Raw genomic sequence first — 14,568 nt, forward strand, 5'->3', positions numbered from 1 at the left:
AAATTTAACTATAAGTATTGACTAGGTACTATAATAATTTTGGTCAAAGACTTTGCAAATACACAGGCCACACAATCGGTAGAGTAACAAGTATTAAAAAAAAATTACTTAGCAAATCATCAATTATTGGATTACATTTATCCAAGCAACAATGGGTAAGTGGAGAGTTGAAAATATGTAAAGCTAAAAGAATTTTAAAAAAAAATCTACGAGAAGTAAATAGAATATCATAATGACATGGAGGTTAGAATTTATATTTGCCTCATACTGAATTGGATACATCTGAAATTCTCATGCCTTGATTATTTATGATTTCAGTTTGTTAGCAAAAACCTTAATTGATTAATAGCTATGTCTAAATCAATTAATTCCATGTTCTTTATTTGAAACATTGTGTTTTCGTAACTTATAATGCAAACTATAAACAAGAAGATTGAATCCTCGGTAATGTTTCCTTCTTTTAGACTAAATAATTTACCTAAAAATTTAGGATATAGTCAACACATTATTCTTATTTGTGGTCTAAAGATCAATTTCATATGTCTAATTCAATTGGATATTCTTTTTCAAAATTGTTTACTAGACAATTGAAGTCATTGTGAAGAATATGAATAACCAAATCTTAAATCATTAATAAAAAATCAAAACAAATTATTAATTAAACAAATATCATAGATTCCTTAAAAATTTAGCGATTCATGATCATATATATATATAAAATAAAAAAATAAAAAATACGATATAGATTCCATAGGATAAACGTGTAAAAAATTGTGTCTCAACCAGAGGGGAAAGTTGTGTATGCAGGCTAGCAGTGTCATTTTGAGGTGGGAAACATGTGCATGTAGGTCTCGATTTGGAGAAGAACATAAGCTAATAGTTTCTGAGTTGATTTTGCTCTGTTTAGTTAAATTCTTGAAGAAAAAAAATTATAGGAGAAGAACATAAAGAAAAATGAAATAAATTATAAAATTAATCTATACATAAATTAAAAACATTTGACCCCCACTTGTCCGAATACATAAATTAAGGCATGAATGGACAGACGATCAAACTCCCTCCCGACAACACTACAGGATAGAAAAGGTAAAGGGGTGATAATCAAAATGCTCATTAGTACACCAAACCTTGTTAAGGAAAAATTACAAAGTGGTAATGATGATAAAAGTCCACGAGTTCTTGGCCAACTAAGATTTGTAAGAATAAAATAACATATCTCGAAATAAAATTACTATTCACTTATTTATTACTCGGAGCCCAACTTTATCTAAGTGTCTATATAGGAGTGCAGTAACAATACAGGAGAAAATTACTCTTGCATTGAATTTATAATTTATCGTCTTTTTTTTTTCTTCCAAATTTAATGCATATAGAATAATAAAATAAAAAAAAAACATATTTGACCAAACACATAACTCTGGTGCTTTAAATTTCGACCTAAGTTGATGAATCGTATGAGAGAATAATTACATAAAAATATGAAGAGATAATAATGGTCCAACTGTGAAACCAAATCAATTTGAAAAGCATTTAAGAAATTAATATCAGATTCTGCATGCATGTATATGCTTTTATGAATTTATCTCTAACGAAAATAAGTTAAAAATGTACATGCTTGAGGTTGCAGAAAGTAGGGTTATCCATATAAGTTATAATAAATGCCCTTGAAAGCTAAAGAAGATTAGCAGCATTATATATTCAGCAGATTTTGAGGTAATCTTGACACGAATGGCGCACAAAGAAACATTGAAACGACACCACTGGTCCTTCAAGTCAGTGGAATCTCTCATCTAAATATCTAATACTAATACATAAATATACTTCATTCATTGCATATATATATCTCTCTGCCAAAGCGGTGCAGGTTGTTATCCAACTTCAAATAAAAATAAAATATGATCCACTGGTTCTTTTACACCGTTGACGTTGTTGATGAGGACTTTATTTTCAAGTGGTATCTAATCTCTGACGAACCACAATCAATTATCAGTGATTCATAGCAGTACCTTCACTGCCTTCTAAGCGTACACTGTTCTGTGTTCCTATATAAATGTTTCGTAGTATAGTTGGTTAGAATTTAAGAATATTAGGGTTCAAAGTAGTTTCAATCTTCTAATTTTATTCGCAAGAATATTAAGGAATTCGAACTAGTTTGAAGCTTATGATTTTCGATCATTAGTAAGAATATTTCTCAGTTTGTTGATTTCTTCAAAATGTAAAAATTATCCAAGTAGTTTTTTTTTAAAAATATTATTTACACGTACAATGAGAATGGAATTGATAAATTTATAAATTACATTAATTAATTCTCTATATAAAAATTTGACAATATATAAGTAAGATCACAATTTTAATCGTATATTATAATGAAGGTTAAGATTATTTCTTTTTACCTTTCAAATTATTAATTATTAAATATACTTCGGTATATATACTTAATCTTTTGCATATTCTTTCAAATAAATTAAAAAGTTAAATAAGTATTTAAAGAAATTTTGTTCAACACATTCTATATATTATTCCGTTTTTTTTAAAACAGGGAATTGACATAACCACACTCATTTCATATACCCTATGTAACTGTTTTATTGCCTATTTGACATAGTCATACACACATTATGTACCCTTCTAATTTAACAATTAACTGTTTCATACGGTGACTTGCTTACTAAACCTAATTTGATCACATCATTCTTTTCTTGCCTTTCTTATGATTTTATCATTCTTAATGTTTATTAACCTTGTGTGGCTGCTAATAGATGAAAGAAGGAGAAAAATGTTGTCTGAGATCATTAATTTTGTAGAAAAACCACCCAAGAAATTATGACTACTGAGTTCACTTGATTACTTATTGGCATTTATATTACTTGATAGCGAAATTTAGTTGCAATTTAGTGTTTATATGATTTTATTTTGCGAGCCTTGTGGCTAAGTTTTTTTTTCTTAATTTTTAATTTAAAATCATTGCATTAAATATTATAATTTTCATATTTCTAATTTCTAGACCCTATAATTTGATATGATTTACAATTCAAAAATAGAGTTGACTATTGGCAATTCAAACCAACGGAAGTCTTGCCCATAAGCAGAAAATGAGCCACCGAAATCATACAAATAGTAACAAGTATATGAAGCCAAACAAAGGCTTCCATTGAATGAAGTGGCCCGCAAGCAAATAATAATTGAATTGACTATAATTTGGATTTGTTTCTTGTCTAAAGGCAAACACTGTATACTGGTATCATATAATAGTAATAGTAGCATTAGTAACAGTATTATTGAGTAGCAGAGGCAAGGGCAAATGACCAAAATCTCATGGCCACTCCTTGTATGATGACAAGGGAAAGATGGTGTAGTACTTCAATAATTTCAAAAGTTAGCATAGGGTAGTCAATTCAGCCAGCAAAAGATGAAAAGAAACTGTGACTCAAGTCATTCACGCTGAAAACCTCGAGTCAGAGCACCTGTTGCTAGCTCTTAAAAAACTTCAAACACCAAAAAAATTGATGCTATATGCCTATATGCATTGTATTGTATTGTATCAATGATATTCAATAGCAAGCAAACCCCATTTCATCCCTATTATTGCAGATAGCCATTCCTTCCTGTCTCTTTCTCCCAAAACCCCATCTTCAAACTTCTTTCATTTCTTTTCTTTTTTATTTTTGCAATAGACTGATGGATTCGCCTAAAGTACACCTCAATGGACTAAAAACTTCACTGACTCTGATTCTCATAATTTCTCTCACGTTATTTCCTTCTAATTCAGGTAAAACATACCATCATCATGAGTGTCCAAATATTTCTATGCATTATGTTAACATGATGATGGAATTCTAATTAAGGTTTATCTTATATACATTGGTGCGTCATGATTTCATTTCATTGCTTGGTTATGTTCTTGACTTGGCTACTTGTTGAACAGTAGGGTTGAAGGGTGTGATGAAGCAAAGGAACTTATTAGTATTGGGGTCAAGGCCTCCAAAGTGTGTTAACAAGTGCTTGAGTTGCAGGCCTTGCATGGCTGCTTTAGTTATCTCTCCTCACAACAGGGTTGGTCGCATTCACAAGGCAACAACTGCTCAAAGAGACGAGGGATACTATCTTCTGTCATGGAAATGCAAATGTGGTAACAAGTTCTTTCAGCCCTGAAAGTTGATATGGTAGACACTCACTGCCTAAGATAATATATATAGAACCATGCCAATAGTTTATGCTTGAGCAATTTTTTCAGTGTACTTGATGTGTGTATTGTGTAGTATGAACTAAAATTATCAACCTTCAATCGATATTAAATTGACTATATATATGAGTTTTTTTCTTGATTATGTGTTCAAAATTTGGTTCATGTTCATGTGGTTAACATTGGTTGGAGCAGCTTAATTATGGGATGCCATGGTGCAAAAAGTTTATATAATTTCATAAATAGTTAGCTTAATCCAAAGAGAAGAAGGAAAACCCTGCCATGTCTGTGCTTCTGCTTCAGCAACAAAACAAGGTTGGCCCCGCTACAGAACTTGGCCACCATTAATTCGGTCAAAATAAATCAAAGCAGCAGGACTCCTTGGTCCTTACCAACAAAACAGTACTTCATAAAAAGAATGTAAATAAAATGATGTTGCTGAAATTCTCTTACACTATAGCATATGTATTATTGCACAATAACATATAAAAACGTTGATTTGTGAAAACAGCAAAAAATCAAATTATGGTTGCCAAAAGTCAAAAGAGGAGTAATGCATTCTTTTAAGTATATATATATATTTTTTTCATATACATATAATCAATTTTTTTGTTCATATACATATAATTGTTTTAGTTTTAACTCTTAATCCTTTTCTGTATTGTCTATCCATGTTTTTATTTATCATTTAGGGCTCTTATGTTTTTTAGAGTAGAAAAATCGTTTTCGGTGTTTGCAGAAACTTGTGAGGGATGCATTATTTTCTGATGTTTTTTGTCCAATTACTTCTTTCTCTTGTGTTTAGTCGGTTATAAAAAAATAAAAAAATAAAAAAAAAAAAACTATTAAAAAAATGATTTAAGGAAAGTTAAAGAATTTTTAAGACCTGCGTCCGACAAGTGTGAGTCTTCTCAGTGAAGAAGGCTTACGGAATTCCGACAGCCAACTACAAAATTTATGTGGACGCGGATGAGTCCAAAATTTTTGTTTTGTTTTTTTTATAAAAAAAAAACTGAAGAATTCTTTTATAGAGGAATAAAATGGTTTTCCCTTTATAAAATTAATCGACTATCGAATTACTTTCTCTAAATTAGTAAATTAATACTTTAATATGTATATTACACAGGATAAATATCATATAAAGTTAAAATTTACAATAAATTATACTTACAAATAAATATTATATTCTAATATATAAATTAAATTTAAATTTAAATAAATAAATATTTTTAAGCATAAATTATATTTTAAATTTATGATAAGTAATTTATTTGTAGTATAAAACTATTTCTATTTATTGATAATTTATTATAAAATATTAAAAAATTAATTCATAAATAGTTATCATAAATGAAAACTAAATTTGAGATGTAGTTAAAAAAATTTCAAACCTTGTCAAAAAATAATCTTAACTTTCTCACATAATATAGTCATTCAAATTTAATATATAAGAGTTAATATAATATTATATTTTTTATTTAGTTATAACTTCTTTTAAAAGTTATATTTTAGCTTTTATATTTTTCCTCACACATATATATATATATACATGTATTCCTTTATTAGTTTTTGGTTTATTTATTCATTAAGATAAAACTTGTTATATTTGAAGGAGTAAAAAAGCTAAATTTAAGTAAAATAAAATATTCACAGATGGATTATGAGTAAAAGAAATTTATTAGAATCCGAATATAATTATTTTCAATTTCTTCAATTCGTAACACATGAATTAAGTTTCCTTTCATAAAAGGATAGTAGTGCTACTTACATGTAGCTCTATTTGAGTTCTGATATAATGATTTTGATTTTCTTTTCGATCTATTTCTGATTAAATCATCAATGAAGTGTGTAGATGTGCTCACTTATTAATCCCAAGTCCCAATGCTGTTTATGTAAGCATTAGTTCATGTAGACTAGATAGTGACGCCACAAATAGTATTGTGGTTACTGTGCACTAGTACTCTAGTAGTTGAAAATATCCATATTAATATTTGTCTATGCAATCGTTCCAAAAAATGCCACAAGGGGTATGAATCAAAGGGAAAGGGGGTATGGTCCAAGACAAACACCTAAACCACCCCATGGATATTTTTCTCAGTAACAATGACCCAGGCGCTACTAATTTTACATTCTGACAATTCAGAGCAAGTAACTATCAGCTTACCTGCAAATGATAATTTAAAAATAAAAAATGTTCAACGGCAATTCAACTTCAATACGTGTTGAAGGAAACATTTACAAACTCAATTTTGAGTAATTTTAACTTTAAAAATTAATTTTATTGAAAATTAAATTAAGTAATTTGTATTTTTAAATGAATTAAACTTATACACGAATTTATGATAAAACTTTTGTACAAAATTCTCAATCTTAGAAATTTTAAGAACAGAACTTTTATTTATTGCAAGCAAACAAGATTTAGTTTACATATATACACAAAATCAGCATATCTGAAACAAACGTGTTTGGGAAGTTGAATAGCTATCCCAAACACGCTCCTTACGGACAGCACTGGGGATAGAAAACAAGATCATCGTTTCTGTTTGTACTCTACATCCTGTCCAAACTAAATAATGGATCGTTTTCTAAACCTTTGTGGGGTAGATTGTTACAGGATGCACTGTGCAAGAGGTTTTTTCCATCAGTTCGCTATACGATTCGCAGTGTATGTTGCATTATGATAGCTAGAAAGCATGCCAGTTTTTAGTATACTCGGGACCAACTGAAGCTTTCAGTGCTCTTCTAAATTCTAATTAGATTTGCATCATACCCGCAATAATTGGTTCATATAGTCATTTGCTTAAGCAAATTAGAATTCGGCACAGTCCCTGACGGTCTCCAAATAATGTTTCCTAGTTTGGCACAAAAATTCTTGTAAAACTGCAAAAGTACAAATATATGTTACTATCAATTTATACGCATGCAAATATAAATACATGTGCATATGGCGCTGTATTTACAAATGTTGGGTAAATACACACCTTATGGCAATAGGATTAAACGCTGGGTAGCACAATCGAATTAATACATTAAGCCACCAAATATAGTGTGGCATGTAATACAGTAATAAGCTAGAAACTAGCTTATTTAACAAACTTATAAACTTAATTGACCAAATTAAAATGTTTGACGAACTTATTTAACTACCTTACAGCTAAAAAATGAGAAGTTACTTAGCTGCTCTATAGCTTATGGTACTTTCCCTTTTAGCAATAGCAATATTTCATCTTGGTGATTCCCATGGCAATATTGCATAGCTAGAAAGAATTTTAAGGAATCAAAATGCAGATATATTTAGACATTGAAGCTAACCTTGTGGTAGTCAAAAATATCCCCAGCTGCCTTCCGAACATCAACCATGAAAAGGGATGGTGCGACTTCAAACACCTTTCAACAAAATACAAAGATGATTTTAATTAAGACTCCAGCAGAAACAAAGTTTTGATATAAAAAATAATAAACACAACAAAAGCGAAAACAAATTACCTCCAAGACCACTGCAAATTGCCCAACCATATTTGCAGAAACGCCTTCAAGCCTCACCTACAAGAAAAATTACTTTTAGGGAACTGATAGGAGAAAAATAAAAATAAAAGTGAGATATGACCATACATTTCTTTTTCAGAATCAAGTACTAAAATCTCTCCCTATTTTGAATTACCAATCCCTATTCAGGGATGTAGTTATTGAAACAATAATTCTCATTTAAAATGTAAATTGGTTACTATGGCATAATAGATAATGCAGAGTAGTAACAGTGGAAGTTACAAACAACAAAGATTGCATTGATATCAGATGACAATAGAAATAAATGAAAGTAAGTCTGCTCAGAATTATGTGAAAAATGCATTGGTACGATTCACAACACCAGTTAGTTATTAACTTATTATCAGTTTAAGCATCTTCATCCTATGCGTTATCCATTCAACATTTATATTGTAAAATAGAAAAGTGGAGTTATACCTTGTAATTGCGAGAATGGACCTTAAGACCCATTGACTCTGCAACAGCTTCAATAGAAGAAATTATAACTTTTGCTGGTTTACGGGAGACAAAACGAGTTTGCCGCTTTACATGATCCTGTTAGAACAGCGACAAATGAGAAGAATATCAATTGGGGCAATGCATCAGAGAACCTCGAAAAACATAGACTCTGAACCAACTTGCACCATTTCAATTCAAACCTCACATCAGATGTCCTCTAATCCCTACCTTGGTAGGTAGGTAGAAGTATAAAAAGTTACATGGCAGACAGACACAAAGAAACCATGAGATGAGATCGTAAGACAGGAATATGGAATTAAAACAATACCTCATGCCTATCAAACAGCGGTGAAAGATTCAACCCTTGTGATAAGGCAATCATCTCAAATGCATTCATTATCAAAGGACCCCCATCAGTAATTTCTGAACGTTCAGCAACATATTGGTCCTGTAAAACAGCAAAATTGCCAATCTATCCCAGATCAGTGAATGAGATGCATGCTACTTTTGGATAACTATCACAAAAAAAATCCGAGGTAGTTCATTTTCCTTCTAACTAATTCATTATCCACAAGCATATAACTTTAATTAATACATATCTTATTATCCTCCAACAGTAATTAAAACCTACTTCAACATTGTATATATTGCTATTTTCCAGCCTGATAGTATCAATATCACATTCATAGTCTTAATTTTTTCTCAACACATTTTCATGTACTTCACTTGTTAATTCATATATCACATATAGGGATGGCAAATAAATCTATAGCTGTGGATAATACCCAAAACTGTCCTAATTTTGACGGAAAATACTTGATTTGATAAGGTACAGATAATACCCAATTTATTAAATTGGGTATAGAGATGTATATATATTTATTTGTCCGGTACCCGTATCCATCCCCACCCCCGTACTCATTCTTGTTTTAAATTTCTAAAAACTTAATTTCCTTTTTTAGAATTTACTAGAGATTCATGTAACTTTTACTCTATTTTAAATTTATGTCAAATTAAACTTAATTAATATAATTTACTAAAACTCTATACCCACCGAACATTGGGGAATGGGAATAAGTATAAGGTATGAACTCAAGGACAAGAACGAAGATATTGAAACCACACCCACCCTGTCCCATTGGCATCCCCAATCACATATTTGTACACTCACATTTTCTTTGCAGCTATGGATAAGTAAGAAAGGAATTAACACATGCATTTGCAAAAACAAATTTCGTTTGCATAAATTAAACAAAACAACCAAAAGTAACAGTAAACCTCAATATCATCAAAAACAGCCCGAACATCATCCAAATTCACTTGCTCATCTTCCCTGAGTTTGACAGGAAAATAGTTTTTCTGGAACCATGAATCTTTCCTTATTTCATTGATTTTCACCCGCTGCATTTATATAATTTTAAAGGAGTTATTTAAGAATAATATATTATTAAATTCAAAAGCATTTGCCAATAATCATGTGTAAAATTTCCCAAATAAGTGTAAATCCTTATACAACTATAATTAATAGGACAAGAGATAATATACTTGGGCAGAAACATACATAACACAAAAATCTGTATATAAGAAATGTATTTATTATACCGTCAGCAAAAATCAAAAGTCAAAAATACCAGAAGACTACAAAACGGATCATAACTGAAAGTGACATCCTTTAATGAGAAGAACATTGATTAGTGTCTCAATTTTGGCTATTTGAGATTTTTATGTTTCCTAAATAAAAAATATAAAAAGGAAAACAAAAAACAAAGACTAGCATTAAGTAGTAGGAATAAACAGACTTGAAATTATCAAAATGTGTCAAGATAATCAATGAAATACACTTCATATTATATCATAATGCATGTATCATTTATGTTTGTACTAGAGCCTAAAATAAATTAAGAATGAAACAAATGAAAAATTGTACTCACTGTTTTAGGATTAAGATCCAGAATTTTATGTATGAATGACTTTGTGTGAGCAGAAAACCAGAATGGACAAACAAATTCTGCAGCATTGATCTACAAGTTTAAATAAAAAGAAAAATCAACAAGAAGTTAGAAGCTGGTTATCAATCTACACCACTGAAAGCTCCTAAAATGAACACTTAGCGCACTCACAAAAGGTCCCTCATGGTATCTAATAAGGCAAGAGAATTGAGTTTTGATAGAGAATGAGTGAAAAGCAGAAGCAGAGAGATTATTATCACTGGAATTAGATTTTTAAATCTAGAGAAAGAACCAGAAGGTCTGGCTTACCCCTGAGTCCAGGACTATTGCCCCATGAAAGGAATAGGGAACCCTGTTCCCCAGCCCCAAGACTCGGCTATAATCATTAACAATACAAGACAGAATCCCTTCCTCGGCCCCCTCACTCCCTCTAAAACCACACACTACTGCTGCCTCACCATTTCAAATTCTCTCTCTTCTTAACTACATTCAGTCCCGAAGAATTTATTTCTCACATTTACCTTCCCAATAATCAGGTTCCGAACAAGTTTTCATTAAAGGAAGTTCTACTAGATAATAAGCAGGAACATAAGAACAATGCATGTCACCCTCTCATTATATAATACATGTAAACAATGACTAAAGCATGGATGATGCAGAAAAGAAAGATTTTTCTTCAATTTTGGCAATTTTACTATCACCACCAAAACTGTGCATAGATTTTATATTATATATACTAATTATTAAGGTCATTTATTTAGGATATAATTAATATTTTAATTACTAGATGAATATCATATCCTTGTTTCTTCTTATTTTTAGAGACTCACTTTTCTGTGTTATAATCAGGATCAGTACAAGAGTTAAAAATTAAATAAAGCTCCAAAGTAGTTAAAAATGGTGTTCCACTAGTTGTCTTTTTTATTACAACACTACCTACACATTTTGCTCTTCTTTCTAGCTCTTACAAGTCTGCTTCAAGATTATAAGAGAAAGGTAGAATACCCTTCTGTACAGTGTTGGAAGGTCTGCCTCCTCAAAAGGAAGATATCCAGCCATTAGAACATATAGGATGACTCCACATGACCAAACATCAGCTGCCGCACCATCATATCCTCGATTGCTGAGCACCTGCAAATGATCATTTCAGCGAAACCAAAGCACATTACAAGTGAACATCATTGCACTAAAGGAAAAAATCACATCTGTACTAACTCATAATTAAATCACTTAGAAGAAAAATGCAACTTGCCACAACCAAAATTGTTTCCTAAAATAACTAGCCTTGTGCATATAAATTGAATATATCATCGTCATGAGATGAGAAAAGTTAAATAATTATTGATTCAATAATCAAATTTATAAATAATGAACTGAGCTGGAGATGACTATTGTTCCAAGATAAAGGCATAATTTCTACTCCTATATATTGAATTAGACTACTTTAAATTTAAAGTGTATTAATTTCTTATTTTACTCTCCCACAAGGGAACAAAGAACATGTCATTCTTGATTTCACTTTTCTAAATTCTAAATTCAAATTATATTATAATTTAGTTGCATATATCCTCATTTTCAGTTTTGAATACCTTCTCTGTTAATCTATGTATTTTAATATTCCTGCTGAATTTAGAGAAAAACAAAAAAGTTGTAATGCAGAGGACACTCCCCTCTCCCTGGACTCTTTGGAAAAATATTTTATATTTTTATGATGAAATATATTTATTATGATAAATATATGATTATATTAAGAGATTGATTAAAAATTGATATACATTTTATTGCTGATGAATTTTATGATTTAAATAACGAAACTCACAAGTTAGATAAAAAAAGGCATGATGTATTTAATTTAACAATTATATTTTAACATTTATTTAAATTTATTATTAAAAAAATTGGGGCGCCCTTTGACAGTTCTGGATCCATCCTTGTCAATACTAATGATCTATTTTATCACCAGTGATTCGTTCATAAAACCATAACTAAACTTGATATGGAGAATTACATCAAACTGTTAATCTGAAACAAGTGGCCCATCACCCATATGGAAAGCAGCTAAAGATCATGGCAACAATTATGAATGACGTCCATGTTGTGTATAACCAATTTTACCTCAGGGGCAACATAATTTGGGGTCCCACATGTGGTGTGAAGAAGGCCAACACCCTATAACAAAGAAAGACAGAGAGAAAATGACGGAAGACATTAGTTCTACAGCTTCTGCCATTTCCAAAATCATTATCCAGAGACAAAGCAAAAACAAGCTATCAGTGGGATGGAATCAATTTATGTTTCTTCTTAATTATAAAAAAAAATATAAAATAAAAAAAAAATCTGCTTAGTCATCTTCATTTTACGAGTACAATCTTACCTGTTTAGTCAATGCACTCAAACCAAAGTCAGAAACCTTCAAATTTCCATAAGCATCAAGAAGAAGGTTTTCAGGCTATTTAAAAGAGAAGAAAACAAATTGATCAAGACAGAGCATTAAATGTTTAAAACATTTATTACAGTAAGAATGTATACACACACACATATAATATTTTGTCTTTCACCTTCAAGTCTCTATGGTACACACCCTTTCTATGACAATGATCAACAGCGTCTATAAGTTGTTGAAAGTAGCGCCTAGATTCATTTTCAGGAAGCTTTCCATGATGAACCTACAGGTCCAGAAGTAGTGTAATTGTAACATAAAGTCATGAACAACAAACAAAATCTAATAAAAAACCTAATCAAATCATTAGAAATATAGTTTGTTAGCATCTCGACAATGATTACTAATTTAAAAGAATTAACCTTCAATATATTCCAAAATATATAAACATAAAATCTTACAATTTTATCATATAGTTCCCCTCCCATTACAAACTCGAGGATTATGTAGATCTTGGTCTGGCTAGCCAAAACCTAAAATTTGAAAATAATGTCAGAAATATAAGAGAAAGAAATATGGTCTAATTCCTGACATATTAGAATATCTATACATACCTCGTGCAATCTAACTATATTAGGATGCCTGACAATCTTCATGATGGATATCTCTCTTTTAATCTATAGCATGGTTCAAGTTAGAAAAGCTAATAGCAAAAGATGGAAAGAATTACAATGAGCATTCAGAACAACAAACTGAATCATTATTCTACCATAAATGCAGTCAAATGCAATATAAGACCCGGTAGAAGGCAACATAACCCTCTAGACAGACTTTTCTAATTCGACTAGAGGGAAAGAGACATTACTATTGCAGAACACTTTTATATACTAGCATTCCAATCCATATCCACCTTTATTGCAATTTTTACTCAGTCTTTAGTTCCATAAAGAGTTGTAGCCATTCAGCCATATGTGTGTTGATTTATAACTTCGTACAAGCATTAATATTCTACAGAGTACCGTAGACCACTGGAACCAGTGAAACAGAATCCCATCTTAAATTACAAGATGAACCTGTTTAGACTTTAGAGCGCCCGTGACCATGATGGAAATAGAGAAGAAAAAGAACGATTCATTGCTTGAATAAAAAAGAACAGAACAAGGAGAAATATCTTTCCTCCAAGAGCTTCAATGCAGCATCTGCCTAAGCTCAGAAATGCTAGAGTCAAACAAAATAGGCCTAAATCCATGATAAAAATGGTCACTTTCTTCGAGAATACCACTGAGTTCTCCATTTTAATGCTTTACTAATAATGAACAAAACAGAAACAGCTACTCTGTCTCCCCTCTATTCTTCCAAGCAAAAAGCTTTCTGTCACCTTGATAGCATTTTCATGTTTCCAGGTTTCCTATCTTAACTGTAATGATGATTATTATAAACAATTCCATCATTTAGCTTCCTAAGGATTCCCCAAACATATTATGAGAGCATATTTGCTTAGGTGACTGGAATTTGCAGGAACACCAACCAAGCATGACTTAAAACCTAAAACATAAACGTTAAATTGAAAGAGAGGTGTAGAAAGAAAAAAGATGGACCTGTTCAACCATTCTGTGCTGGAGAATGGTGGACTTAGCCATGATTTTAATAGCGACGCTCTCCCCTGTCTCGGTGTTTCTGGCGAACTTAACCTTGGCGAACGTGCCTTCGCCGATAGTTCGACCCACCTCATACTTTCCGATCTTTCTCCTCAACTTCTTCATGCTTTTTCAACGCTCGTGCATTTGCAATTGCAAGCAATAAATCCAAGTCGAACTAAGTTATTCGAGAATCTGGAACCTGATCCTCCAAAACCAAACTAGGCTTCCTAGCCGTCCGAGGAGAGACGGAAAAAGAACAGAGAGAAAAAAGAAACGATCGCAGAGAGTTGCAATGAGAATTGGAATATTCTAGAATTCGAAAAAGAAGAAGAAGCAAAGCAAGCACGAGTTTCAAATTGGAAAGAGAGAGAGAGAGAGATATACGATAAGAGAAAGAGAAAAAAAAAAATGAATGGTGTATGTCAAGTTGCC

At 31.2% G+C, this 14,568-nt stretch overlaps 1 protein-coding gene across 3 annotated transcripts; it reads right to left on the bottom strand.

Moving 5' to 3' along the window:
- Nucleotides 1–6,553: 6,553 nt before the first annotated feature.
- Nucleotides 6,554–14,568, bottom strand: LOC109807858 (CBL-interacting serine/threonine-protein kinase 24). Of its 3 annotated transcripts, none has more exons than XM_083075622.1 (14): nt 14,095–14,566; nt 13,111–13,173; nt 12,958–13,029; nt 12,654–12,782; nt 12,491–12,565; nt 12,232–12,285; nt 11,122–11,247; nt 10,099–10,188; nt 9,446–9,568; nt 8,496–8,615; nt 8,147–8,263; nt 7,670–7,726; nt 7,496–7,570; nt 6,554–7,063 (listed from the first exon to the last, which is right to left on the bottom strand). In XM_083075622.1, the coding sequence occupies exons 1-14, from the start codon at nt 14,257–14,259 to the stop codon at nt 6,968–6,970; spliced, it is 1,362 nt and encodes a 453-aa protein (XP_082931748.1). In that variant the 5' UTR covers nt 14,260–14,566; the 3' UTR covers nt 6,554–6,967. The 3 variants fall into 3 exon arrangements, with proteins under 3 accessions (XP_082931748.1, XP_020226120.1, XP_082931749.1); XM_020370531.3 differs by having other exon boundaries at nt 12,675–12,782; nt 14,095–14,565; XM_083075623.1 differs by lacking the exon at nt 9,446–9,568 and having other exon boundaries at nt 14,095–14,568.

This window comes from Cajanus cajan, chromosome 5, assembly GCF_000230855.2.
Source record: "Cajanus cajan strain Asha chromosome 5, NIPB_CcT2T_4, whole genome shotgun sequence".
Classification (NCBI taxonomy): Eukaryota; Viridiplantae; Streptophyta; class Magnoliopsida; order Fabales; family Fabaceae; genus Cajanus; species Cajanus cajan.

Excerpts from the sequence above, each read along its gene's own strand:
- LOC109807858 (XM_083075622.1), bottom strand. The coding sequence starts at position 14,259 with ATGAAGAAGTTGAGGAGAAAGATCGGAAAGTATGAGGTGGGTCGAACT. Across the intron at positions 12,566-12,653 it reads TGAAAGACAAAATATTATAT|CCTGAAAACCTTCTTCTTGA; the intron begins GTGTGTGTGTAT and ends TCTTTTAAATAG. Across the intron at positions 7,571-7,669 it reads AATTTGCAGTGGTCTTGGAG|GTGTTTGAAGTCGCACCATC; the intron begins GTAATTTGTTTT and ends TTTTGTTGAAAG.